At 43.1% G+C, this 26,636-nt stretch overlaps 1 protein-coding gene across 1 annotated transcript; it reads left to right on the top strand.

Annotated features, from left to right (window-relative positions):
• The first annotated feature begins 9,603 nt into the window (after positions 1-9,603).
• On the top strand, positions 9,604-25,782 carry LOC147013763 (uncharacterized). Its single transcript, XM_085850956.1, has 4 exons — positions 9,604-9,845; positions 18,596-18,662; positions 19,012-19,110; positions 23,496-25,782. Exons 2-4 carry the CDS (start codon positions 18,617-18,619, stop codon positions 23,726-23,728), a joined length of 378 nt encoding a protein of 125 aa, XP_085707082.1. The 5' UTR covers positions 9,604-9,845; positions 18,596-18,616; the 3' UTR covers positions 23,729-25,782.
• The last annotated feature ends 854 nt before the right edge of the window (positions 25,783-26,636 follow it).

The raw sequence follows: 26,636 nt of genomic DNA, 5'->3' as shown, positions 1-26,636 counted from the left end.
ATTTAACTGAAAGGGGTTCAATAGAAAGAACATAAAGGAGTCCGGATAAGGGACACCCTTGCCTTATTCCTCTGGTAACAGTAAAGGGAGGAATCAACTCATTATTTATTTTGAATAAACTATAAATATTGTGATACAACAACTAAATATATGATACAAAAATACCACCAAAACCAAAACCCTTTAGGATAGCAAATAGATAACTATGATCTATACTATAAAAGGCATGCACTTGATCAACAAAGATTAAGCCAGTACTTTTATGCAGAAGATCATACACATCAGCAATGTCACGAACAGCGCCAAGATTGTCATATATTGATCGTCCAGGCACACAACAGGTGTGATCAGGATGCACCAAAGATTGGACTACCAATTTTAAGCGAGAGGCAAGGACCTTTGAAAAAATCTTGTAGTCGGTGTTCAGTAAGGAGACGGGACGCCAGTTTCTGAGTAACTGGGTGTCTCCCTTCTTTGGTAACAAGGAAACAACGGCTCGCCGGAAACTTAGGGGGAGCTCCCCAACTTGAAAACTTTCCTTGAGTACTTCCAAAAGTTCGGGTCCGATAATGTCCCAAAAGGTTTTGTAGAATTCACAGGGGATTCCATCCAGACCAGGAGCTTTCCCGGACGCCATACTGGAAAGAGCAAGACCCAACTCCTCCAGCGTGATGGACCTCTCCAAAGAGGCTCGCTGTGACTCAGACAACTTGGGTAAAGGTTCAATAAAGGCTTTTGCAACATTCAAATCAATCTTTTTTGCACAGAATAAAGAAGAAAAATAATCGACGACAATTCTTTTAATCATCTTAGGTTCACTTACTATCTCTCCTTCAGGTGATTGTACAGATAATAGTTGTTGTTGAGCTTTACTTTTCCTCTCCAAAGAGAAGAAAAACTTTGATGAAGTGTCAAAAAGACTCAAATTTTTAATCTTAAGCCGCACTAAAGCCCCTTTAGCCCTTTCGTTGACAAGACTGTGAAGAAGTTCTTTTTTAGTTATAAATTCTTTACGTAATCCTTGATTTCTGTTCAACTCAAGAGGATTTCTTTGCAATTCTAAAACCTCTTTTTCTAGAATCGTTATCCTTGAAAGACTATCCCGAGAGTGATGAAGTTTATACTGCTGACAAAAGATTTTGATGTGGATTTTTACAATATCCCACCATTGTAGCTTGCTATGAAAAGTATTTTTCCTTCCGTAAAGAAAAGTCCAAAAGATCCTAAAAGCATTGCAAAAAACAATATCTTCCAAAAGACTAACATTTAGAGCCCAATAGGCACCCCTACGTTGAAGATAGGGAAAAGTTAATTTTAAAGAATCTAGGTGGTGATCCGAAAAGCCAGAGGGAGAAATTGCCGTAGACAATATGAAGTTCCGAAAATCATTATTAACATAAAATCTATCTAAGCGAGCGAACGATACCCTGTTATTGGAAGCTTGACACCACGAATATTGTTTAACTTTGGGGTGCTGCAATCTCCAACCATCAACCAAATTATACTTTGCTAAAATGGTCGCAAACCCTTTTGCACTCTCAGGGTGAGGTTCTGAACCATTACGGTCCAGAGCTGGCTCCAAGGTACAATTAAAATCACCAGCTGGGCACACGAGACCACTAAAATCAATCTGGGATAAACAATCATCAAGAATGGAAAAATATTCGTTTCTTTTTGCAGGATTACTTGGGACATAAGCATTTAATAGTGTGATTTTATAGCCTCCAAAAGAAAAAAACCACAAAAGCCAAATGACCTTGCATGAATTCGTGAAAAACAATTTGGTCTGATGAAAGACGTGATCGAAACCAGAAAGCAACTCCTGCACTGCAGCAATCAAAGGAACCGAAAAACCAAGAACCCCTTATTGTGGTTTGCCACTCTGCAGAACAAGTCGGTCCACAACGCACATCCTGAAGAAGAGCTACATCAATATGCTTTTGATCAAGTAACAGTCGAACATGTGTTTTACGTATAGGGGCGCGGCCCCCATTTATGTTTAAACAAGCAAGAGACAGAACCATTTTAGTATTTTATAGGTGGGTACTGGTTACTGAAGTTCTTTCCTTGCCAGAGTTACATATTTCCTCAATCTGTGTACGTGGGATTCATTGGCGCCATAGGCTGCCGGATTTTTAGTAATAAGGGATGCGGTGAGCATAAATTTATCGAGTTCCGGAAAGAAATCGGTTGGTTTAATTTTTTTCCGAAAGGTGTTGTGGAGGAACTTGATCACCTTCGCAGGGGCAGGGGCATTTAAGCCCTTGTGGTCTTGTGAATCTCAAGCTGCACCATCCAACTCAGAAGAATCTGATATTGAACAAGTATCATCGGAATCACACGACTCGTGTTCAAATTCAGCTTCCTTTTTCTTTACAGATATAGCAGACATTGGAAATGGTTTCACGAAAAAGGAATCCTCAGGAAGCAGATTTCCTTCTAACTTTTCAGGTGTCTGCTTCAAAGTCACTGAGGTAATGGGTGTGGCTGTAGATGTGACAGGCAGTTCTATGGTACTCGGTGCAATTACAGTTTGGTGAGATTGTTCTGTGGTGTTAGGCACAACTATAGTTTGGACAGATGGCTCTGAGTTATTAGGCTCCACTGTAGTCTGAACTGCTGGTTCTGAGGTATTAGGCACGACTATGGTTTCAACAGTTGGTTCTTGGGTGTTAGACACAATCTCCGCATGAACATCCTGCTTCAGTGTATGACTACCTACTGTATGTCCAGAACAAGTTTCGTCTCCGCCTGGGACATCTACTGATGGTTTGTTTTGAAGCTCCATAGTCTCCTCGTCATCACATGTGAGAGGGCAGGCATAAACATCTGAAGGATTTTGGTTACTCTCTTTCCGATTGAGTGAAACCCTCTTCACAGCGACTGCTTCCGCGTATGAAGAAGGTTCGACTAAAACTGCACTTTGGTGCCTCCGTTTTCCTCGTGTCACCCAACCAGACTCATTTTTTCCATTTGTTTGATTTTCAGAGTTTTCCCCTGCCTCAGTAGACACCCCAGTGACCTCAGGTTCATTTACATTTTCAACTTTACTTGATTCTTTTTCAATGCCCCTTGGGCATTCATTTTTCATGTGACCATACTGTCCACATTTGTAACACACTAAAGTCTGAGATGTGGCAAAGATGCGGTAAGTAAACTTTTCATGTTCAATTTTTAACATCACGTCAAGCTCACGAATGTTTGGCTTCGGAATAATAAATAGTTGACGTCGAAAGGAAAGAATATGTTTTGTACTGTGGTCCTTAAAGCGAACAGGAATGAAAGTTATTTTTGAAACAACAGTGCCAGACTGTTCTAAAGCAGCCTTCACCTGCTCGTTTTTTATGAAGGGAGGAATATTTGACAGGAGTACCTTCATCGATGGAACATCGAGGGGTGATATGAAGAGGAATATATCCGGCTCCACAGTCAGTCCTGACTCCACAAGCTGCGCCACCATTTCCTCTTTAGCGACGAAGATAACAACACGCTGATTCATTCTCGATGCAGCTATTACACTATGCATGCCGATTAATTTTCCAACACACAAAACAACCTTTTCAACTGAGATTTCGGGTGGTGGCGTACACAAAAAACCCATTTTTCCGACTTAAAGACTCTAACAGCTCAACGGTCGCCATGATTTAGGCGCAATAACACTCAATACCTCGGGGTATAAAATAAAATAAAAATAATAATAATAATAATAATAATAATAATAATAATAAAAAAACCAATACACAAGCGACGCTGGCGAATGGAGGAAAATAATAATAATACTAATGATAATAATATGGACGCGGTCCAAGAATCGTTTAAAGGAGCCAAAGCGATGGCAAAAACTAACAAAACACGTCGGATGGAAACCAGGCCTCAAAACCGGGAGGGGTTCTGAGAAACCCGAACTCCACCGACCGTGCGCGCTCTCTTTCTCTTTCTCGCTCAATGGAAAAGAGAAAACAAGGAGAAAGGGGGTCAAGAGAAAACGAAAACTAAAACATTTAGACGATGAGAAGAGGGAAAGGAGAAAGCAACACAGGCTCCGCGCGTACCGCCAGGAACTGAGCAACAGGTCTTTGCGATTGCACGCACGTGCCAAGTGGCAACAGCTGTGCAGAGAGAGAGAGATCGTGAGAGAGAGATCGAGAGAGATCGTGAGAGAGAGATCGAGAGAGATCGAGAGAGATCGTGAGAGAGAGATCGAGAGAGATCGAGAGAGATCGTGAGAGATCGTGAGAGAGAGATCGAGAGAGATCGTGAGAGAGAGATCGAGAGAGATCGAGAGAGATCGTGAGAGAGAGATCGAGAGAGATCGTGAGAGAGAGATCGTGAGAGATCGTGAGAGAGAGATCGTGAGAGAGAGATCGAGAGATCGAGAGATCGTGAGAGATCGTGAGAGAGAGATCGTGAGAGAGAGATCGAGAGAGATCGAGAGAGATCGAGAGATCGAGAGAGATCGAGAGAGATCGAGAGAGAGATCGAGAGAGATCGAGAGAGATCGAGAGAGAGATCGAGAGAGATCGAGAGAGATCGAGAGAGATCGAGAGAGATCGAGAGAGATCGAGAGAGAGAGAGATCGAGAGAGAGAGAGAGATCGAGAGAGAGAGATCGAGAGAGAGAGATCGAGAGAGAGAGAGAGATAGAGAGAGAGATCGAGAGAACGAGAGAGAGAGCGAGAGATCGAGAGAGAGATCGAGAGAGAGAGAGAGAGAGAGAGAGAGAGAGAGAGAGAGAGAGAGAGAGAGAGAGAGAGAGAGAGAGAGAGAGAGAGAGAGAGAGAGAGAGACTGACTCGCGTCCGTTTGCCTTTTGTAAGGCGGGGCTCCGCCCCGTTCGCGGCTCCACCTCCCTTCGAGGCGTTTCTGGAAGGCTCTTGAAGGGGGGCGTGCCCCCAATCCGACGGCCTCACGCAGGGCATCCACCAATGGGGAGGGAGCTGCCCTGCCCCCCCCTTCCCGTGCCAGCCTTGGCACCCAAGAGGGGTGCGCAAACCCACGCACTAGCGCAGGTTTCTTTTTTGCCGTTGTTGTTGGTTGGTTTGAGGTTGTTGGATCCAAAATAACGATAGAGAAAGAAAAATGGCTAACTCAAAGCGTCGCAGCCTGAATGAATCACACATATTCCCCCTAAACATCAGGTGTGGACAAACTACACATAAACTTAGCGTCATAGCTGATCTAAGGACCCTTTATGGTGCATTGCGAATTTCCACAGCTGTAACAATATATATATATATATATATATATATATATATATATATATATATATATATATATATATATATATATATATATATATATGTTGGCCCGATCTATCAATTTTAGAATTAGGCCTATATTGACCTTTTGACCTTAATAATTGGTCGTTGAATTAGTTGACCTGATATGCAAATCTTATTCACATTTCAACTCAATCAGATGAAAATTGAGGATTTTAGAAATTGCATCTAAGTTGTTGACCTTTTGCCTATGTTGTCCTTCTGGCATGTGCTGACCTCAAAAACAATTGCTGGTTGTATTCAGTGAGCTGATATGAAAATCCTGTTCAAATTTCAAGTCAATCGGATGAAAATTAACAATTTTAGAAATTCGGTGTTTGTTGACCTTTTGGCATGTGTTGACCTCAAAAAGAATTGGTGGTTGTATTCCGTGAGCTGACTTGCCAATGCTCTTCAAATTTCAAGTTAATCGGATGAAAATTGAGATTTTAGAAATCAGGCCTGTGTTCACCATTTGGCGTATGTTGACCTCAAAAAATAATATGTGGTTGAATTCGGTGACCTGAGATGTAAATGCTCGTCAAATTTCAAGCCAACCAAATGAAAATTGACAATTTCCTGAAAAAAAAAACCCTTTATTCTGCAAAACATTCTCGAAGCAAAAAAAAAAAATCTGAAAACCCACTCTGTGGGAGTACCTCATGTGCAGCTTCCCTTCGCAGGGCAGCTCACCGGATGACAGGATTGGGTCAAACCCTTCGGGACCCCCAATCTTTGATGATAGGAGGGAAATCACGGGGTAACATACCCGGGTCAGATTGCGGGAGAGTGTGCCGGAGTGGTGCTGAGGTGACATCCACCAGACAGCGGTCCCTTCGGGTGGGTGCCTGGAATGTCCTATCCCTAAGAGAGGATGATCACCTGTCTGTTATCATCTGAGCTCAAGCGTTTGGACATCGGGATTGCAGCACTCTCTGAGGTTCGGAGACCGGATTGCGGCGAGATCATGGTGGTTGGTTACACCTACTGTTGGTCTGGTCGCTCTGATGGTTACCATGCCCAAGGAGTTGCTGTAGCTGTGTCCAATAAGCTGACTCCAATGATAATTGAGGTAACACCGGTCAACGAGCGTATTATGAGACTAAGGATTCGTCACTCCTTGGGTGTCATTTCCCTGGTCTCTGTTTATGCTCCGACTGAGGAGAGTGATCTCACCGTGAAGGATGCATTCTATCCCACACTCGAGTCTGTGGTTGATCAGTGCCCCAGACGAGATACACTTCTAAGTCTTGCGGGATTTCAATGCATCGACTGGAACTGATATGGATGGTTTTGAGAAGTGTGTTGGTCTCCATTGGTCTGGACTAAGTCTGGTCTGGACTAAATAGCACTAAGTTCCTTGATTTTGCATGGTCATGGACTTGGGGTGGCTGGTTCATGCTTTCAGCACCCACAACCTCATCGCTGGAGTTGGTATTCCAATGCTGGCGGTGTGGCAAAGGAGATTGACCATGTGCTCATTGATGGTCGCTGGAGGATGATCCAGAACTGCCAGGTCTGCCGGAGTGCTCAGTTCCTAAAGTCTAAGTCACATTTGCTCTACGGCTACGATATGGTGGCCGTACCCCCCCCCCACTGATTTGACAGAAATGTGCGGCGGCCGCAGAGTTTCTGAGGTGGCCTCAGGGTGGCCCTACGCCGTATGGCTATCTTTTGCAGGCCGTAGGGGTCGCCGTGGAATTATAGCGCGGAGTTATAACTTTTTTCATTTCGAGGTTTGCGTAGCAATTCGACAAGCCGTAGCCATGACGTAGATGTGTTCCACGTCGACCGTATGTAGGGCATATGGTGGACTTGCGTTATTTGTGCGGCTGCCGTAGGCTCTTATCAATGAAAACTGAATTTTGCCAACCCCCAAAAAATTACGGCGGCAGCACTATTTCCACGGTCGCCGTAGGGTAGTCCGAAGGCATCCCTGTGTTCAACGTATGGTGGCCTTGCGGTCTGTGTGACTACCTGCGGGCAACGCAGGGTCGACGCATTGTTCCCCTACGCCCGCCGTGCGTCCTACGTACGGCCTCCATGGCAGTCTGTGTCGACCGTGCATCCACCGTGCGCTGCCACTAGAAATCGGAGTATAGGTGTTTGCCTATACTCCGAACTGGTATATTCAGTTATATATGTTATAGTTATAGTATATTCATATATATATATATATATATGAGTATATTTTTATTTCAGTAAAAAAATTGGTATATATACCCACTCCTTACCTGGAGGTTGAAAAGTAAATTTCAATCAACCATACGAGAGGTGCCAATGTATCTGCTTTGCCAAATAGGTCGTGTTCAGGTCATCTTCACCTGCAGGATTTCACATTTTTGAAGTACCCTCTGGGCTCATGCTCCTACCTCTCGCCTTTCTGGGCTTCACGCTGTGGAAACCAAGGCATTTCGGATTATTGGCATCTCCCACGATGAAGCTGAGTCTTTGCATCTCTTGCTCTCTTACCACAGGTAGGTTGGTGGTGTTGCTATCTTCTCCCGTCTCCTCTCTGGCCTCGACCCCCCCCCCCCTCCCTGCTCTATCTGTGATCTATCATTCCCATATTTCTGCAGGGCGTTCAAGGTCCGCCAGCAACCCCTTCTTCTCCCAAAATCATGAATCGCTACTCACCTTCACTCTTTCATTCCTCTTTTTTTCCCACCTCTAGAAAAGACACCCCCACTCTCTTCAATCCCACTCTTCACTCCAGGTCTTCAAAACAGCTGTTCGCCACCATCTCTTATCTTCCCCCATCCAAAACCATGATCTTTTCTCCCCCCGCTAATTCGCCCCAAACCCACATCCTTCAAATTCCCAGCTTTCCTTCCTGAAAGTCCCTGTAATGTCCATCTTGTTTATCCTGTGTGCCCCGCCCCATCCCTCTCCCTTCCACAGATCTCCTCATGTCTCTGTTCCACACTTTTTTTCCCCTTTCCTCTACCGCCCCTCTTGTTTCCAGCTCACCTTGTTGTACGTTCTGTGTGTTACCTCTCACACGAGCCTCGACAGTGTAGACAGAAAAATAAAAAAGAAGGGGTTTAGTGCATAAGGATGCAGCGGAGTGGTGAGAAACATCTCTGTTTAATGTGTCAACTGTTGCGATCCCTGATTCATCCCTGTTCCACGTCAATGGAAAGGGCTCGGTTAAACTCGTGCAAATAACTTGATAAAAGCTCTGAATAGTCTGATTTAAATGAACCAAAAAGAGGGGCCAGTTTGTCTGATTTGTCATGTTCAGGTAATCTTCACCTGCATGATTTCACATCACACCTTGTGGATCAGCTCACTTTGAAGCACAGCTATTTTAGAGTAGTGTTGGGAAAGGTTTGTTTTATTATTCAACTTCCTTAATCCAGTGGATGTGCAAAGACTTGTTTTAAATTGGTGTGTACTCGTCACCATTAAGTTTCTCACAAAAGCGGTCAAAACGTATTTCTGAACAAAAAAAACGTGTGTAGCATTTCTGAACAATCATTTCAGGTAACCAATAATGAAGTGGAAAGTATTTAGCATTTGTCACAACTAGGTGGGCACATTTAAGTGGGTCAAGTGTTATTGTATTATTCTCACAGATAAAAGGTTCGAATCCCTTGCCTGTTTTTGAATAGTCTTTACCTGGGAAGGAGTGGCCACCTGTTCAGGATTGATTCTTAGCGATGGAAAGATTCAAGGTAAATTTGCTCATTTTATGTTTGGAGCAAGGATTTCACCATCATTAAAATATTATTTAAATACACTTAATTTATCGGGTTTTTTTTTGTTCCGATCATTACTGTTACTATGCCTGGTGTTGGCTTAATGGTTAGGGTGGTGGGACTGGGACCCTAGGATCCTGAGTTCAAATCCCCCTCGGCTGTTGAATTAACACCAGGTGGGGTTGATTCTGCCTGTCATCCTTCTTCGGTTGGCAAAATGCGTGCCAGCTTGCTGGTACACTGTGTCGGAGTGGCGACCCGTCCAGGATTGTGTCCAATAGCCAAGGAGACTGCTGAAGCAGAACCAACGCTCTACACAGTATGGTCCCTATGGATGGATGGATTACTCTTACTGCCTTCCCACTCCAACCACTGACAAAATGTATTGAACTTGTGTGGTTCTTTAATAACTGATAAAACTTTAAAAGGACATTATGATTTGCAAAAAAGTGGACACACTCTTTACTAATCACGTGATGCAAATACATCCCCGTGCAGAAAATAATTAATCTCCCTACCTCCGATATCCCCCCTCCTCCCCCCCCATCGTCCCACTCCCCCACCCGTTGCTCCAAACCATAGCTTGAGATCAACAGCTACAAACACTTTGTGTTTCCAGAGGCTAAAAAATATCAATTTTAATGTTTTACTTTCATCACAGTTAATGAAATGTGAATTTCTCATTTTTTTGACCATATATTTCAAATTAAACAGAAAATCCTTTTCCTGAATATTACTGCATTTTATGGTTGTGAATCATAACTTTGAACTGACGAGCAATTATAGGTAATGTCACCTGTGCAGGGCGTTGCCAAATGATACATAAAGCGTAAAATCCAGGACACGTAAAGATCTGCACCAGGATTGAAGAATCTGTTTCACACAAAGGTAGGAATATTTATGATACCAACTTCACTGTTTTTTGAACAGCAAAAGTTCAAAGTTGCAAAAGGACGTGTGTGTGTGTCCTCCATAACTCCAAAACTATGAAACCTCGCAGCTTGAAACTTTGCATGTAGACCAAGATAACTCGAAGGAAGTACAGGAGTGAAAATTGGGTGTTTGGGTTAATTAAAACACACCTTTTGAAGATAATTAACGGCTTTATTTAATTATATATGCTTGGTGTTGGCTTCATGGTTAGGGTAGTGGGCTTGGGATCCGAGGTTCCTGAGTTCAAATCCCACTCGGATGTTAAATTAATACCAGGTGGGGTTGACTCTGCCTGTCATCCTGTTGTACGTTCTGTGTGTTACCTCTCATACGAGCCTTGACAGTGTATACAGAAAAATAAAAAAGAAGGGGTTTAGTGCACAAGGATGGAGTGGAGTGGCGAGAAACATCTCTGTTTAATGTGTCAACCGTTGCGATCCTTGATTCATCCCTGTTCCACATCAGTGGAAAGGGCTCGGCAAAATGAGTGCCAGCTTGCTGGTATACTGTGTCGGAGTGGCAATCTGTCCAGGATTGTGTCCAATAGCCAAGGAGACTTGAGGCACCACCACTGCTCTGCACAGAGAATGGTCCCAATGGATGGATTTAATTATATCCTTTATGAGGCGATCCTCAGCCACCTTGTTCGATATTGGGTCTTTAGACGTTTTCTGGGTAACTTCACTGGGGTCTGAAGCCACCATTTTGGGTGGGGGCTGCTCAACCATGCCCTGACTTGGAACAGGCTGCAATGATTTATTCACGATAGCCTTTTTTGTTTCATTTTTCTCACTATAGTCAGGGATCCAAACTCAGAAAGGCCGCTATTTTAGGAGTTACCGGACACCGCTTCCTATACTTTGCAGGCCTCATTTTTTCTTTAGTTTAGTGTCTAAGGATTAATAATCAAGAGGCCTGCTCGGTCATCTCGATTGCGAACGTCTCACAAATTGTATTTGAACATATGTACCCACCAAAATGCGTGCGATTTTCGGTATCACGAATTTTTCAAAAAAACGTTTTATAAGTTCTTCAAATATCAAGTTCGACAGTTGATTTCAACCCCAAGTAAGGACGTTGGTATGGTCTTTCATATGCTGAGGTCACATGTGTAAAATTTCGCCAATTAGAGGTTGAAAAAATTACGTTTCAGTTCAAATTGACCCCTAAAAATAGCTGAATCAGCAGTAAATATGTTTTCATTCATCTTAAACTTGATTTTGTGCTCTAAAAATAACTTCTAGTAGATACAGTAGGGTCAATTAATATTCATTTAATATATATATATATATATATATATATATATATATATATATATATATATATATATATATATATACATATATATGTACTTCGTATATGGCTTGGTCGCACGTCAGTACACAATGCTGTTGGCCTAGTGCTTGTGTGACTGTGATACAGTATTCAACTGAAGCTTCAACGGCATCAGGTTTTGTTGTGGATTCTGGGAAGAATGGCCCATACCCAATCAATGTCTGTGATGTGCTCTCCTCCACCAAAAGGGAATGAAAGGCATTCCATGAGATGACGCTGTCATGGTCAACTGTTTTAAAACAGTCGTTTTGTATCAACTGCCAAGAAACTGTGTGGTCTGATAATAAATTAGTTGCATGTTCTTCATGTGTCAGGCTTACACCACTCATAGAACGACTACGCTGTCGATCTTGCAAGGTCAAACCACTGTCTTTGGTATGGAAGGGCTGAATCCCTGTACAATAAGCTTTTCTGGATTTAGCTAATGGTACTGAAGCATAGGTCCTTGAGAGATCATCCATATTTCTTGGATATTGGTAGATGTGCGTTGTCCCATGCATTGTGCTACCATCTGGAGTGTGCTCGTGAAAATCCAAGTTGTCAATGGCGCAATGAGTGAATCGTCCACTTTTTAAATTAGATGGGATTAATGGCTTGTCTTGTTCTGGTTCATCAGTGGGTTGTGCCATAGTGGTGATGTACCTCTGTGCGTCTTGATAGCTAATACTATTTCCAAAACGGTTCATCATTGTTACGATCTCTTTACTCCTTGTTTGTTTCAATACATGTCATGCTGATCCAATGTGCTTTGGATTTGGAGTGTTTGCCACAGCTGCACTGATATCTTGGGCCAAATTGAGGACTTTCTTGCGTTCCCACTCTTTCAGTTGCACTCTCGTGTTAGGGTCTGTAAGTTCAGGTGTTGCGTCAGTAATCAGCCAGGCCACATGGTTATACAGCGATACAGGTAGACGTTCATTCGCAGCGTCAAATGTTATCTGCATAGATGTGTCGATGTTTTCTTTTCTGTTTTTCTTTAGCTGCGAAGCTGTCGCCTTGATGTCTGTTTGTAAGGACTTGGCAGAAAGGTGCAAGGTGATATTTCTTTCACGAATACCGTTCGATTCAGTAGAGTAGTCTTCACTCTCATCAGCACTTTCTTCGGCACTTATTTCATCTTTCATACTGGCGACTTTCGCAAGAAGATATCCTATTGACATGTCTGATGAACAGATTATAGAGGATTGTTCTCTCTGTGGTACGATCATGATGGATGAACCATGTTGTCTGTAGTAGTGCTCAATCTTCTTTTTGATATATGATGATCGAGAAGAGCTCAGGGAGGCCCCACTGTCTGACAACCAAGCCCTGTACTTGTCACTCAGAGAACATAAGAAGATGATGTCGTTCGGACCATTAGACAAAAAATCCTCCTCGCCTGCAGTGATTTCATCTTGCAATCTGAGCGCCGTATCATCGAGTCGGTGGGTTACTGCATATAAAAATGATTGGAATCCCTTCTCGGTTAGTTTCTGTACTGTCTCAGCCGAGGACTGCTGGCAGATCACACATCAACCAAAGTCAGTGGACTGTCGTTTTTTTCTTGCGTTCAGGTTCAGCCATTGGTCACACCTACAAGTATATAATTTAAATGTTCATTCACATGAAGGCATATGCATGTTAAATCAATAGATGTGTTCGTTCTTAATTAGTTAATTATTTTATTCACAATCTTAACTAACTGTATACTTGTTATCGCGGGTCCCATCTTCTGGATCAATAGGTAGATACACGATGTACTAAGTATGTGTTTGTGGAGTGTCGTACTGCTATGCAACACACAACCTAATATACATATAATAATGTCTAAACGATCATAATCTGTAATAAATATGTGTTAGAAACCTGTTGCTCATGTTGTGTGCACATCCAAACCACCATTCGAGCAAGAAAAAAGTGTGGTTTACCGTTAGCTGCAAAATATTGTTCATTGTATATAACATGTATATGTATGTGTATGAACACATGTACATGTATTTATATTCGGTATTATTATTATAATGACGACCAGTGGTCCCTATTGCATCTACTATGTCCCTTCGACAAGATAATAATAATATTAGTTGTTGATTTGATTTTAAGACAAATGAAAACAATATTTATTGCTGATTTAGCAAATTTTGCAGGCAATTTGGACTGAAAAATCTTTTTTTTTTCAACCTCTAATTGGCTAAACTTGACAAATTTGGCCTCAGCATATGAAAGATCATGCCAAAGTCCTTACTAGGGGTTGAAATTAACTGTCTTACTTGACATTTGAGGAAATTATGAAACATTTTCTGAAAAATTAGTGATAGCAAAAATCGCACTCATTTTTGGTGGGTACCTATGTTCAAATAGAATTTGTGATGTGTTCGCAAACGAGATGCCCAGGCCTCTTGATTCTTCATCCTGAGACACCAAACTAAAGAAAAACCGAGGCCTGCGAAGTATAGGAAGTGGTGTCCGGTCAATCTTAAAATCATGGGTCTGGATCCCTGACTATTAGTATTATTGAATGCCTGTTCATCATAGCTACGAATTGCTAGGCACATTGCAATACTTATAAACACCAGAAGACACCAGCGTTCATGGCTTTATTTCATTTCCTCCCATGTGATAACCTCCAGAATCTCTTAAACTAAGCCAAATTACAAAATTTAAGCTCCAGATTTGAACTCAGCAGCAGTTCCGATGCTAAAAAGAAGTATTAATTCGTCCAATTCGGACATTGCTTGGGTGTTTCTGGGTGCACGGTTTCATTGACGGCAATTGGTAATCACTTGCCAAGCCAGGCGTTCCATTGGAGTGCTTGCTTCAGTGCTTACCGAGCGCCCAACAATTGATAGTGGTATAGTTCCTGTCCCGATCTGGATGCACAGTCGAAAGTTACTCCAAGGTAGAGGTACGTTTTCCGCACACATGGACATGGTACATTTGGGGAAATTTTGATCGATACGGACTCTCCACCGGTGTGTGGGCATGCAATGCCTATTACGGGCACCATGGTGGCGAAGATTCATCCCGTATCCGATGGAGGTTTTATCAGATTTTCCTTTGTCCTCACAACTGATTCTCAAGCAATTGGTTATCGGGGGTGCTTCACAAAGCTTATATGTTTCTATTTGTGAGTCTCAAAGCAAAATATATTTTTCCAAGCTGTTTGTCGTATTAACTTTTTTCTAAATTACCGAGCAAAATTTTTTTTCCCACCCATCACATGCAGCTCTTTATAAAGCTTTTTGGGTTGTATGCAATACATACTGCAGTTGGTCATCACACTGACTCCAATCTGCCAATTCCTGAAAAATTGCCGATATCGGCCAATACTCCAGTCCCTGGCCATAAGACCTGTCAGAATTTTGAGGTGGACGAGTTTTCTCACTGAATCTTGTTCGGGCATGCCTAAAGGAAGGGAAAAATCGTGGGTAGACACCTGGTACCCTGGGCCTAAGTTTTTTTTTATGATGCCATATTATTTTGGGCCTATGCATGAAGTACCTACTTTTGGGTTTCATCATTTTTCTCCACTTCTGGTTGCAGCTGTGCCAAATGTGAGATGTTCTTTGGATTCCTCATTAAATTTCCTGCAAAATGAGACTAGTTTTACCCTGCTGGGGGTCATCAGAATTTGGCACAGCTGCAACCAGAAGAGAAAAATGATGAAAACCGAAAAAGGTATCGTAAGCATCTCCTCGAAACTCTTCACCTCAAAAACCCTACGGACTGGCTCTAAATTGAGCCACAAGATTGTGGTTTTTGTTTCACAAACGTGTGTTGTTGACATGGTTGTGCAAAACGGTTTATTCCTGGGAGATGATGAAACGTTTGTTCCGGTCTCATCACTGGACACTCCTGCCACAAAAATAATCCTGAGTAATGTTCCCAGGGCCGGATTACGATTTTGTCGGCCCCTGGGCTGCAGATACTGTGAGGCCCCCAGTGATCATTAACAAAAGCATGCAAGTCGAATTTCGGATTCTTGAAATCAGTTTATTCAACTTCTACAACACAATGTCAACATTGGGCCCGCATCGATGGGCGCAAGTGTTAACACAACAAAAAGAGAAGAGATATTGTGATATTTTCAAAACTAAAAGAAGTTTTTGAAATATTAAATTTATTTGACGAGGCTATAAACAAAATTAAAATTCAAACATTTGCTTTGCGCAATTTCCTGGTAACAAATTTCTCCAAAACATCAGTAAATTGTAAATTTTTGAGAATGTCATTTTCAATTGCCATGACAGCTCGTCTGTTAAGTCGTTCTTGTGTCGTTGTTGAACTGAGTACATTCTTTATGATCTGATTTTCTAACATAGCGAATAATCACAGTCAGCTGATCAGTGTGTGATATGTCTGGCATTGAATCAACACTTAGAGAAAAGTATTTCGCTTCCTTGATTTCTTTTACAATAGTTTTCAATACTTCGTTTCCCATAATCTCTATGACTTCCTCACATATTGTTGAAGATATGAAGCTTTTCCTCGTCCTTGATTACCATATTTTGCTTTTTGAGAACTAAGAAAAGGATCACACTCAGCAATTAATTCAAGAATCCCAAGGAAGTTGCCATTCTGTTGAGAATTAAATACTTCTGTATCACCACGAAAGGCTAATCCACGAGAGGAGAGAAACTTTACAGCTGAAACTACTCTTTGCATTACTTTTTCCTTTGTGAATTGGATTTCTAACATTGAATCGATTCGTCTAGAAATCACTGTCATCATACAGGTCTTATGTCCAGAACTGTTCTCATGTTCTGAAATCCGTGTCGAGGCATGTTTCCAGTCCGAAAATCCACCAATGGAGAACTGGGTTTTTGATCCATGTATACCGTCAAAGAGAACGCAAGCAAAACAATATACATTTCCTGTTGAGGGAGAATACATTAGCCACTCCCTTTTAATATTCTCACCAGTTATATGTTTTCGGAATATCAATGAATGAGAAAATTTTCTTTTCTGATCAGGGCCCTTTTTAATTATTAATTAATTGAGCCCTTTTTAAAGAGATAATTCAGCATACTTATACTTTCATTCTGTATTTACAAATGAAGTAACTTTTCACAGTAAATTAATTTCACTTAATCTCTGGAGGCCCTCAGCTGGCGGTGGCCCCTGGGCTGCAGCCCATAAAGCCCATGCCTTAATCCGGCACATTATGTGCCGCCTTTTTTATCGAACGAAGTAATTCAGCAAAAGTTAGGTGATTGTGACACAGTAGTGTGTAGAATCATCACGGTCCCCTTGCGCACGAGGAACGAGAAGTTAAAACATTTAGAATCGTTCAAGCTGTTCTGCTATGTCGTGTTAAAAGATGGCGCAACGCAGCTGAATATCTCCTTGAGTTTTAAAGTGGCAGAACATGAATGAAGGATTTTTGCAATGACGGAGACTTTAACCTGCTGCGGCTGTGGTGCATATGGTCACACCAAGTACCATTGTCCCTGATGGTGAAAGAACACATGCTGTTTCGTTATGAACAGGTTATGGATACTGTTTCGAGGGAGGGTTTTGAAACGCTGCTGCCGAAGCACTGAAGGTGGGAATAAAAGCGGCAAAGTTTTAGTAGTACAGATAGGGAATAATCTTGATAAGCCTTCACAAAATGAGCAAAGCGGTGAGGTACTGGTTGGAAACGAGGTGCCACTGCTTGCTCATGTTGAAGGGGATAAAACTCCTAACAACGTTCACATACATTAGGGGAAAAGACCTACTCTTCAGGACAATAGTCAGTGTAGCACACACGATGATAAAAGGGACTAGCCGGGAGGCGACGATGGTTCGCGGGCATTATTGAACAATGCCACGACAGGTACAATTGAGTTAGTGGAAGCTTTTGAGGAAGCCCTACCGTGAAAACCTATCTCTTCCGTCAAAATTGACCAAATCGAATCAGATTTTTTTATACGTTGTACTTATGGACATTATGCACAGCTTCTAGGAAATGAAATTGCGAGAAAAAAAAAATCGAGAAAAAAATAAATAAATAAAAAGTTCAAGTGGGCGTGGCTCTGCCCACAAGGTGCATGGGACACCCCTCGTACAAAAAGACACAACTAGAGGGGGAGCACTCGGGAGAGTGCAAAACCTCCGCCTCCAATACTGCTGGGTCACTCAAGTGAACCTTATATCCAGGTGGTGTTTTCTCTGGAGACGTTCGGGCGGTATTTGTCTCTTGACAAACACGCATGCAGGCGGTGTTTGTCTCCGAACGTGTCTGGGTGGTCTTTGTGTCCGGATGGGAGTCTGTCTCCAGGCGTGTCTGGATGGGAGTCTGCCTCCAGACTTGTCCGGACGGGAGTTTGTTTCCGTACGTGTCTGGTCAGGAGTCTCTCTCCGGACATGTCCGGTTGGTGAGTCTCTCTCCTGACCTTTGCGGTTGGGAGTCTGTTTCCAGACGTGTCCAGACATGAGTCTGTCTCCAGATGTGTCCGTGTGGTGTTTGTCTCTGGAGAGCTTGCCTCAGGACATGCCTGAGTGGTGTTTGTCGCTGAACGTGTCCAGGTCGTGTTTATGTCCTGATGGGAATTTGTCTCTGGACGTGTCTGAGTAGTGTTTGCTCCGGAGAGCTAGGCTCCAGATGCATCCATGCAGTGTTTGTCTCCTGAGGCGTCTGGGAAGTGTTTGTCTCTGGACACGTCTAAGCGTTGTTTGTCTCTGGAAACGTCCAAGCATTGTTTGTCTGCGGACACATCTGGGAGGTGTTTGGCTCCAGACGCTTCTGGGTGGTGTTTACGTCTGGACAGCAGTTTGTCTCCGAACGTGTCTGGATGGGAGTTTGTCTCCAGACGTGTCCGAGTGGTGTTTTTGTCCTGAAGGGAGTTTGTCTCTGGACGTATCCTGGCACTGTTCGTCTCCGAACTGTGTTTATTTCCTTACATGTCCTGGCGGTGTTTGTCTATGGGCAGTATTTATAGTTTAACCGGTAGAAAATGGATTTCAGATATTATTTTATTTCCATCTTCACTGTTATTCTACGCAGAATCATTTTGATGAGACAGTATGACTCGTAATTTACGCTCCACCACACGTCTGCCTTCCCTTCCCCCACATTTCCTCACTCTCCCTCCCTCCTCGCTCCACCACACCTCCTCACTTCCCTCTCTCTCTCTCTCTCTCTTTTTTTTCCCCCTCCCTCCTTTCACTCCCCCCCTCGAGCCCCCCTCTCTCTCTCCCCCACCCTTCTCCCTCTCCCCACTCTCCCCCCCCTCAATATTCCCGTCAGCGAAGCGACGGTTGGTATTTGTTCGTAAATTACTGTTTCAAACCATTACCGATTTCTTTGTGGAAACATTAAATATTTTCATGTTTCATTTCTCCTTTCCTCAAATTCTCATTTCCTGACATCCAATCTCTACCCCTCCTACCCTCTCCAACACCTGTAGGATCCCGGTGAACGTGTAACGATGTCTGTGCTACCATTTGTGGTTTTCATCGGATTTCTTGGGGCAGGTAAGAGAGTGAAAAGGATGAGATGTGTGTTGGATTGTTGGATAAATAGATTGTTATTTAAAATAATTCATTGTTCAACTTTATCCAAAATGTTGATTTTTTTTTTTGCAGATTTACCTGATGTGGGATTTTATTTGCTTCTTTGTGATTTCTGATTAATTAAGGTTAAAAAGCCAATTTTTTTTCTCTTCTATTATGAATCTATGATTCAAATTATTTAATATAATTTTTTAACACATTCCTGGAAAAACCAGTAGTTGTGCAGGACATTCGGAGAAATGACGATTTTAGAAATAATGAGGAAAAATGTCTTTCTCTCTGACATTGCTCGTGTTCTCTGTCTTTTCAGTTGCAGGATTGAAATGCTATGTTGGAAACCAATATCTGAGAGATACAATAACCTGCAATGGAAATGAGCATGCTTGTATGACTATAACATCAACATTCAGTAAGCGTTCTTTCTTTATTTAATTTTATCCAATGAGTGACTTGAAATGTTGAAAGGAAATCACTTTACTTCGATCACATATTTCCTGGGGTTTTACTTTATTTACTCGCAGGGGTGCCCAGAGTTGCCGGGCAACGCCGGATGTCTCCTCCCATCCCTTCTCCTCCCATCCCTTCTCCTCCCTCCTCCCATCCCTTCTCCCTCCTCTCATCCCTTATCCTCCCTCATCCCACCTCTTACCCTCCCTCGGTCGGATAGGGTCGATTGCCCATTTCAATATACTTAAATACCCACATCGTCCAAACTACCGGGGAAATTCACCCTCGGCAGGATCTGCGCGATCCGAGCCGTACCCCGAGCGGAGAGTACCAGAATCCTGCCGGGCCGATTGCACGATTACGGCAGCAATGAGGCCTCCGAGTTCCTGTTCACAGTGCGGCAAACCAATGATAGAAACACAGAAACGAGCTGATACATTTAACAAAATGGGTTTATCACAAGGAGCAGAGTTATCACGACTAGGCAAGGCAAATAATGTACAACAAAAAGCACTTAACAGTTCTACTTGGAGACGGGCCCACATACAGACGCACACCCAAAAAAGAAATGGACCCGCCGGGTCTTTATTCGGCTCTCCAGCCGAGGAGGATAGTTCGGCTGGGAGTTAGAACGGCTGGCTACCTGGCCGCAAGCGCGTGGCTGGTCGTCCACCCCTTCCCGGAGCTCCGGTCGCCAAAGGATGGGCCAGGGCAGCCGAATCCAGAGGAGACGAGACGAGGTGATCTCCCTTGATGAAAAATGGTCGCTCGCTGTAACGCGCCAGAGGAGACACCTCCGAAGCGTGGGATGCAGTCCGCAGCAAACCCGTGCAGAGACGCGCACTCGAGAAGACTCAGGACGCAAACTCCCTTCACACTCGGCCCGACAACCACTCACTGGCTTTGGATGCCAGGTTGGAAATGTCTCACACACGATGACCGGCTGCTTCACAAACGCCACGATCTCTCGAACTCCGTCCTCTCCTGAACGCTGCACCAGACAACCACACTTCTCTTCAGGAGGAAGGGGCCTCTTCTCCTGGCCACTCGCCTTCTGATTGGGTGGACCCATCGCGCGATTCCCTGGCTGTCTCCCATTGGACAGGCCCACGGGAGGTGGGGCAACTCCCACCCGTCTGGGTGGAGTCCCGATCGGAGGCTTTTGTAGCTCCGCCTACCTCCTCACCTCCGGCCACATGCGTAATGGCGATGGTGTTGAGTCGGAAACGGGGCAGGTGAGACGCCCGCTCCTTGCCGATTGGCCAAAGACGGACGCCATGCCGATGTTAGACTCCGCCCAGGTGCGCGCTCGCCTACGAGTGCGCAAAGAATGCCGCGAGCAGAGTGTTGTTGTTGTGAAAGTGAAGATGTGAAAAATCCTATCTATAAAATAACCCACAGCGCACATCCACTTGATTCCCATTAGACACAGGCGATGGATTCTAACTAGAAACACATACTTACCGATATAACTGATTTATCGGGACTCTGGCTGTTGTGTGCAGTAAGCTTCCAAATTTGTAACAATAGAACCAACCTTGAGATGAATGTGGTGAGGTGGTATCCCGGTAGGTGTGAAGGAATTGATGAATTCCATCGGACAGTTCTCTGCCACCTCAACATTGTCACACTTAACTGAATCTGTGCTGACGTAAGTGACTGTTTCATCTGGCAACGTCTGCATGACTTCTTCATCCATGGCCAGTTGTCTGTCCTCGCTGGTTGGATTCACAAAAACGTCGTCAATCAGGGAACCTCTTACACGGCGCGCAGTAGGTACTTCTACAACATCTCTTCCAGGTTTTTGGAGATCAAGCAGCCATCTTGATTAGTGTTCCTGGTCTGGGAAATTGCGCATGTTTTGAGTGAGCACCAATTGATGAAAATGAAAGTTTGAGGCATGTGTCGATAACAATGTCTGGTGGAGATTGTGGTACAATTGGTAGGACTTGTCTGAAATCCCTGCTGAACAGAATGGCTTTGCCTCCAAAAGGCTGAATGATTGCAGTGATGTCTTGCAAACATCTATCTTTAGCATGAAGTGCATGGGTGGGTATCATGGATGCTTCATCTATGATGAACAGCATCTGGTTATGCAGGATGTCAGCCTGATGTGAAGTGGGAGAAACGTTGCAGGAACTGGTTTCCACTACCGGCACTGGAAGTTTGAACAAACTGTGTACTGTTTTCCCTCCAGTCAAGAGCGTCGCTGATATTTCAGTCCAGGCTGCACATGCAACCTGAGAGCCATTGTGATGGAGGTGACTCATCAGCATGTTGAAAACGCATGTCTTCCCTGCACCTCCTGGGGCAATGACAAAAAAGCATCGAGTTTGTGGTGGGTATTCTCTGACAATACTTTGTATGGCTTCAAGTACAGAATCCATCAACCGTCGTCATCCTTTATTCAGTTGATCAAAGTCAGCAGGCAGTTCTTGAGGCACTTCTGCAGTGACCAAGTCTTGTTCTTTGGGCTGTGGAAGATTGTGGAACTTAGCTTGTTCCATTTTCCATGTAATGTAAAATATGACTTCAAGTCCTCTGCTCTTCCCACTCCCCCCTCCCTCACAAACCGCAAGTTCTCAACCGCAAGTCCTCACCATCCCCTCCCAACTGCAGGTCCTCACCATCCCCCTCCCAACCTCAAGTCCTCACCGTCCTCCTCCCAACCTCAAGTCCTCACCATCCTTCTCCCAACCTCAAGTCCTCACCATCCCCCTCCCAACCTCAAGTCCTCACCATCCTCCTCCCAACTGCAAGTCCTGACCATCCCACTCCCAACCACAATGCTTACTATCCCTCACCCAACCCAAAGGCATCAGTCCTCGCCCCATTTGAAGCCTTCAAACCCCATCATGGTCACCTGTCCACCTCACAATCCTGCAAGATAAGCGGAAAAGATATATCATGAGCAGGTCATAGCCCATCAGTCGCCTGTGCAACTCACAATCCCGCAAGATATGCGGAAAATAAATGTGACAAATAAACGACCCACTGCCAATTATCTTCCGTGTGTGTGTGTGTGTGTGTGTGTGTGTGTGTGTGTGTGTGTGTGTGTGTGTGTGTGTGTGTGTGTGTGTGTGTGTGTGTGTGTGTGTGTGTGTGTGTGTGTGTGTGTGTGTGTGTGTGTGTGTGTGTGTGTGTGTGAGAGAGAACCATTAAAAGTAAGTAATGAGCATGGACAAAGACCTCTTATGATAACATGGTTTTCAGCCCTGCTTGAGAGAACGACAATCTGTTCCCAACTTCAAGCCTTCTCCAGGTTCATTGAAAATGATGCCAAGGAGAACAAACTCACCAACAAAGTTTTTCTCCTGCCCATCCTGCACAGATGCCAGACTGGTGCGAGCATCCAATACGTTTTGCCACCCATTCGACCACCCGCCGTGCAGGAATTAATTCATCACGAGGTCAAACTTGGTCCGTTTTGCTTGACGTATACTTTGGGGAGTACTTGATGTGTGCCACGTTTCAACTTTTTCCATGGAATGGTTTTGGAGATAGAGATTCAATGTGTTTCCTTTTTTCCAACATGGTCCACCACACCATGTGACCTATTATGTCACAATTATCATTATAAAATTCCACAGGAGTAATTGTTCCTCTGGTGAAAATTTCACGTCACGAGGTTGAAGAGAAAATGAATGAAAAAGGGAATAAAGCCGAAAAATTCTGGCGGAATAATAATGATGAAAAAACAGAAGAAAAACAATAGGCCTGAAAGGCTTAGTACCCAAATAATCATGAAGAATAATAATCTGAAGAATAGTAATAGGTTACCCAGCCTGTAAAACTTGGTGCCCTAATATAATAATAAGAATGACAAACGGAAACTTTTGGGGCTCAATGTTCTCGTTCAGTAAGTTATCTTCCAAAGTTCAACAAAAAGTTTACTAACTTCTTAAAAAATGAGCACATGTTAAAGTTTTAATGAGCACGAACTAAACGTATTCCTCAACAAACGACGAGATGGAATGAGTTGAAGACTGTTGATTTCACTTGTGGGATGCATGGGCAGGTTTGAGGGGTTAAAAATTTAATATCCCCCCCCTACCCACAGGGGTTCAAAGTGGAAGTGCAATCCCAATTTTCTGCATGTAAATGTTTATCAGACAGCACCACCTGGTGGTAATATTGAAAGTCATCAAAAAATACACCAGATATCAAAAACATGGGAAAATTAATCTCTCCGTAATCCCGTGGGAATAACCATTCTACAAGGACGGGTTCTTTGCTCGTGTCTTAAATCAGTGAGTTGCTGTTCTTCCCATGGAGGTTGGTGTTTCTAATTTTATTTAACCAGATAATCATCAGGTAATAACTTGTGTTTCTCCTCTGTTCCAACAGCGGGAATTTTGACAGGATTTTTGTGCAGTACAAACACGATGTGTGAGATGGCAGTCGATAATGTGGTGAAGAAATGCTGTTACACTGATCTCTGCAACAACCCCGTGAACATTCCTTTCTCCAACAACTCCGTGAACATTCCTTTCTCCAACAACTCCGTGAACACTCCTTTCTCTAACATCCTCATGATCCTCACAATGTCCCTCTCAGTGATGCTCACTTACATCATGTAGAGAACTCATGGTCACGAAGCCCTCATGGTCACCACAAAGGGGTCACAAATTCCATTTTTCCTTTAATATATTTTGCCATCATGCTTTGCTTAAGGCCCAGTCACACCTTGACGTTTTAACCAGCAATGGCAACTTATTAAAATGTATGTAAAACGCTGGCTTACGTTGAACTTTTGATGTTTTTTTTTTTAAAGATTCGGACGTATTCATAACGACTTGGTCTTATGCATAACGTATTAGTCACGGACACAGAACGTTTCGTTGTGTTATAGATAACTTATACCAACGAATGCTGAACCTGTTGTCGGCCTACACAACCTATGCCCAACGATAGTCTGACTTCGGCATTGCACGCTGCACACATCGCCGACGATGACGTGGCGTAGGTTATGAAAAGGCTGCCGCACAACGATTCAAATCCTAACCACTGCAGAAATGGAAGTGTCAACATCGCGGTCACACCTTGGCGATCTTGCCAGCATATGCCGACCTCTGAAAAATGCATCTGAAACGCTGGCGCACGTCGAATACGGAATGCGTAAGTTTGGTATACGTGAATAGAACGCTAAAGTACGCTATCATACGTCGTAGTAAGTAGAGTACGTCTTGTAATTTTGAACATGTTGAAAATTTTACGACGTACTTGCCGTATGACACACGCTCCGCATGCGATGGGAATAAGTTGTACGCATGATATACGATCGTTGACGCACATCGACACACGTTACTTGTAAGGTCTTCATAAGTCGAAACACGTCAAGGTAATGGTTAGCGTCAGTGTTCCAGACTCCCCGTTTTTTTTTTCTTCGGTATGACGGTGTTCAGTGCACAGTGCGGTTATGATTTAAATCGTTGAGCGGCAGCCTATTAATTATATTATATTATAACCGCGCTAGAAATCGAATTGTCAAAATCACCATCATACCGAAGGAAGGAAGAAAAAAAAAACAAACAAACAAAAAAAAAAAAAAACAGGGAGTCTGGAACACTGACGCTAACCATTACCTTGATGTGTTTCGACTTATGAGTAACTTACAATTAACGTGTGTCGACGTGTGTCAACGATCCTGTGACGTGCCTACAACTAATGGCCAGCGTTATGCGGAACGTGTGAGTCATACGCTGACATACGTCTTAAAATTTCAAGCATGGAAAATTTGAGGACAACCGAAAAGTACAACGTTTAAAGCCAGCGTACAACGACATATGGCAGTGTTTTTCAGCGTGCTCTCAATGTTATCAAAACTTACCCATAACGTATTCGACGTGTACCAGCGTTTTAGACAAATTTTCCAAAAATTGGCATAAGCTGGCTAAAACGTCAAGGTGTGACTGGGCCTTTATTCTACTTTAAGCTTTCATCGACTTTCTTCATAATCCAATTTCTTGTCAGAAGGAAATTATTCAAATGTTCTTGTTGGATGGAATTTCCAGGTTTTTTCCCCTAAATGTGTGAAGAATGTAAACACAAGGCACAAATATCAGGAGATGTAAAATAACCAAAAATTATATAATTGTGTATTTTGCTGAGAAAATCATTGTCATGTTTCATTTAACCTTTTAAAATCATTAGTTTCAGTGAAACCATGATGTCCTTGACAACTATCCCAAAGATAGCGAACTCACCTTTGAGATGTCTCGTGGAGACCATTACTATGGTCTCGTACGGATTTGATCCCAGGTCTGACTCCAAAGTGCCTTCCTGTGTTTTACAGCCATTTAAAAAAAAAGAAAGAATCATTTCATAATTAAAAATGCTTCATAAATCAATGCATAACTTGTTTTGAAATAATACCCCCATTGGATATTTAGTGGTTGTCCAATCAACGATGAAAAACCTTTGGAGATGAGGTTGGATATTTACTGGACATCCCCATATCTGACATGAGAATCGATAAACATGAACAATCATCTCATGTTCTCTCCTCTTTAAGCTCCTGCACACAATGGTCGTGGAAACATTCACTCTGGGATAGCCGTCTTTAGTGGTAAAATTATCAAAAATTATTGTTTCTGTGCTTTGGTGTCGGTTTCCAATTAAAGATTAAATCACATTGAAAGTCTCGTTCATTCCCCAGTATTGCAGTTTCATCTCCAGTTTTCCTCTTTGTTGCCTCCACCACCGAAGGTGGAAGGCAGTTGGTTTCAGTCCTGTGTGTCTGTTTCTTTGTCTGTTTGTGTGTAGGATACCTCAAAAAGTTGTGGACGGATTCGGATGAAATTTGATGGACAGTTTTGGTGTGTGACAAGGACGAACTGATTACATTTTGGTGAAGATCTGGATCCTGCTACTAGAATTCTTCATCATTGACAGATAGGGCTAAACCGATATACGTGTAGCACGACATCTCAAAAATGCATTGGGCCTGATATGTTCTCATGGATCAGGCATTGCATGGCAGAGGTATGTGCTCCACCAAGTGCTGCTTGTTCATCCCTTGTGTCTTCCACCCATGTTCATTTCTTCCTTTGTTCTCAATATTCTCCATGCTCATTTCTCCTTACAATGTCCCTCTGTTTTCTCTCTGTACTATGCTATTGGTGTGTTTTCCCATCCTCCCCTCTTTATTACATTACGTTCTTATTGTTCTGGCCCGTTCTGTGTTTTTGCTCTTCCACGAGTCTCACGTTTGTGAAAATTTTTTTATTACAGAATGTGAGGTATTATGTCTCCTTGAAGTCATAATAGGCCTCAGTCTCTATAACCTCGAGACTCTATATCAAGTGACAGTGTGATAAACTTTAAGGAAGCACCAGTCGAATGAAAGGGGACATCTCCAAATTCATCATTGCTATGACGTAAAAGTTTAAGATCTGGAAAGAATTGGCTACGAGGGAAGAAACCAGACGCCATCCGATCTAAAATTAATATAAGTAGTAAATGAGATCTCAAACATTTGGAGAAAAT

Source organism: Eptatretus burgeri, chromosome 13 (assembly GCF_056783735.1).
Source record: "Eptatretus burgeri isolate ZD-2024b chromosome 13, Ebu_testis_v1, whole genome shotgun sequence".
Classification (NCBI taxonomy): Eukaryota; Metazoa; Chordata; class Myxini; order Myxiniformes; family Myxinidae; genus Eptatretus; species Eptatretus burgeri.
Note: the sequence above shows the minus strand (reverse complement) of the source record. Positions and strands in the feature narration are given on the sequence as shown.

What these genes read in the sequence shown, in the direction of transcription:
- LOC147013763 (XM_085850956.1), top strand. Translation starts at nt 18,617, where the DNA reads ATGTCTGTGCTACCATTTGTGGTTTTCATCGGATTTCTTGGGGCAG. An exon ending in CATCGGATTTCTTGGGGCAG is followed by an intron (nt 18,663 to 19,011) that starts GTAAGAGAGTGA and finishes CTGTCTTTTCAG; the next exon opens with TTGCAGGATTGAAATGCTAT. An exon ending in GACTATAACATCAACATTCA is followed by an intron (nt 19,111 to 23,495) that starts GTAAGCGTTCTT and finishes CTGTTCCAACAG; the next exon opens with CGGGAATTTTGACAGGATTT.